This window comes from Rhinopithecus bieti, unplaced genomic scaffold (assembly GCF_001698545.2).
Source record: "Rhinopithecus bieti isolate Rb0 unplaced genomic scaffold, ASM169854v2 scaffold_25945, whole genome shotgun sequence".
Classification (NCBI taxonomy): Eukaryota; Metazoa; Chordata; class Mammalia; order Primates; family Cercopithecidae; genus Rhinopithecus; species Rhinopithecus bieti.
Genome location: NW_016852432.1, coordinates 1 through 2,332, shown reverse-complemented (window position 1 = coordinate 2,332; position 2,332 = coordinate 1). Strand labels below are relative to the sequence as shown.

Below are 2,332 nucleotides of genomic sequence, written 5' to 3'. Positions count from 1 at the left end.
TCACCCCCTCATTCCCCACTTCATCCATTCTGTCTACAAAGCCCTTCAATGGTCACCTTTAAAATGTCTTTCTGCCTCTCCATCCCCATGGCAACAGCCTCAAGGCATACTTTACTTCCCAGTGCTTCTTATTCCAATTGCTTCCTATGTGGTCTGCCAGAAAATAGGTTGCTCTTCTGAAAGGCTGCACAAATGCAGTTCCTCTGATCCTGTCACTGCCCTGCTTTCATACATACATACATACACACATATAAGCGTGGTAGATATATGCACTGTATATAAAAATGTGGTAGATATATGCACGATATATGTATGTATGTATATATGTATAAAAGCAGGGCAGTATATATATCGTGCATGTATCTACCACATTTTAAAGGCTCTGCATCTCTTTCACCCTGCTTGTTTCTGCAGTCCCATCTCCTCACATCATCCAGCACATCTGCCCTAACAATATTATCCGGGCCCTACACGGGACCACGAATTGATTAGTATACACATAAATGCCTTCTGAAAACAGGGCGAGTGAATGAACGCGATGTGTAAGCCAAGACAGGAAAGGAAGGCTGGAGACAGCTGAATCCTTCCAAGAATACACCCTCCCGCCACCCCGGCCTCCCAACCTGCAACACACACACCGCCTGTCGTCAGTGGGAATGGAGCTGACGCACTCCTTCCCTAGACTGCCAAGCCAATCTTGGAATGTTTGTACTAGGCTGATAATAGAGAAACTTTAAGCTATTTTTTTTCTCTTCTGCAAACTCCAGCCCCCACCAATCTCTAGCTGTCATTCCTGCCCTTGTCCCACCCCTGTCGCTGCCTGCCCCTTTCCTATCTGCTAGCGGAAGTCCCTGTGGAGGACCAGCCTACTTCCTCTTTGGTGCTAGGAGTGTGCGTGGCAGGAGAGGCGGGGCCAGTTTTGCTGAGCTTTCTCGCGGGCTTGCAGCTGCGGCAAGTGCTGGCGGCGGTTGCTTGCGCTAGTCAGCTGGCGTGGGAACTAGCTTTGTAGCTGAGAACGGCTGGTTTATTGATACAAAGACTATTGACGTTGGTAGCTCCAGCGGCAGCAGCTTCTTACGGTATAAAGCAGTTGCTTCCTGAAGAGGCTACAAGCATCCTTCCCTGGGACTGCTGTAAGCTTTGAGCCCCTAGCAGGAGACATGCCTCGGGGACGAAAGAGTCGGCGCCGCCGTAATGCTAGAGCCGCAGAAGAGAACCGCAACAATCGCAAAATCCAGGCCTCGGAGGCCTCCGAGACCCCCATGGCCGCCTCCGTGGTAGCGAGCACCCCCGAAGACGACTTGAGCGGCCCCGAGGAAGACCCCAGCACTCCAGAGGAGGCCTCTACCACCCCTGAAGAAGCCTCCAGCACTGCCCATGCACAAAAGCCTTCGGTGCCCCGGAGCAATTTTCAGGGCACCAAGAAAAGTCTCCTGATGTCCATATTAGCGCTCATCTTCATCATGGGCAACAGCGCCAAGGAAGCTCTGGTCTGGAAAGTGCTGGGGAAGTTAGGAATGCAGCCTGGACGCCAGCACAGCATCTTTGGAGATCCGAAGAAGATCGTCACAGAAGAGTTTGTGCGCAGAGGGTACCTGATTTATAAGCCGGTGCCCCGTAGCAGTCCGGTGGAGTACGAGTTCTTCTGGGGGCCCCGAGCACACGTGGAATCGAGCAAACTGAAAGTCATGCATTTTGTGGCAAGGGTTCGTAACCGATGCTCTAAAGACTGGCCTTGTAATTATGACTGGGATTCGGACGATGATGCAGAGGTTGAGGCTATCCTCAATTCAGGTGCTAGGGGTTATTCCGCCCCCTAAGTAGATCTGAGGTAGACCCTTGGGGGGTGGAAAAGAAAGTCACAGGTACCCCAAAGAGTAGATGGCCAGGGTCCTAAGTTGAAAATGATGTGGATTGGGGGCGGGGGACACTGTATTTGATACTTGTGATCAGTGATCATTGTTTAACTGCAAATTAGAGTGTTTGCTTTTGATAATGGAAAATTGTACTCTTTTTAAAATTCTGTTTGTTGAGAATAACAATATGTTTAAAAATATAATTGAACAGATTTTTTTTCTTTGTTTCCTGTCATTGACATTTAGTTTTGCTACCGTTCTAAAATGAAGTCGTTCCATCATATTCTATGATCTTGTACAGCATTATAGGAATGAACTGTTCTTTTGAAGTTGAAATACTCAGTAAAAGGTTGAAGAAGGATGGAGGATTTCTTCATATATGACGTTTCTGAAACGCTTTGTGTCTACTGTTGTGTGAAGATTGACATTTACCATGATTTTCCTTGGTTACTGCAGAACATAGAGAAAATAAAAGC

At 48.1% G+C, this 2,332-nt stretch overlaps 1 protein-coding gene across 1 annotated transcript; it reads left to right on the top strand.

Moving 5' to 3' along the window:
• The first annotated feature begins 883 nt into the window (after positions 1–883).
• Positions 884–2,217, top strand: MAGEH1 (MAGE family member H1). Its single transcript, XM_017866279.1, has one exon. It carries the CDS (start codon positions 1,161–1,163, stop codon positions 1,818–1,820), a length of 660 nt encoding a protein of 219 aa, XP_017721768.1. The 5' UTR covers positions 884–1,160; the 3' UTR covers positions 1,821–2,217.
• The last annotated feature ends 115 nt before the right edge of the window (positions 2,218–2,332 follow it).

What these genes read in the sequence shown, in the direction of transcription:
- MAGEH1 (XM_017866279.1), top strand. Translation starts at nt 1,161, where the DNA reads ATGCCTCGGGGACGAAAGAGTCGGCGCCGCCGTAATGCTAGAGCCGCA.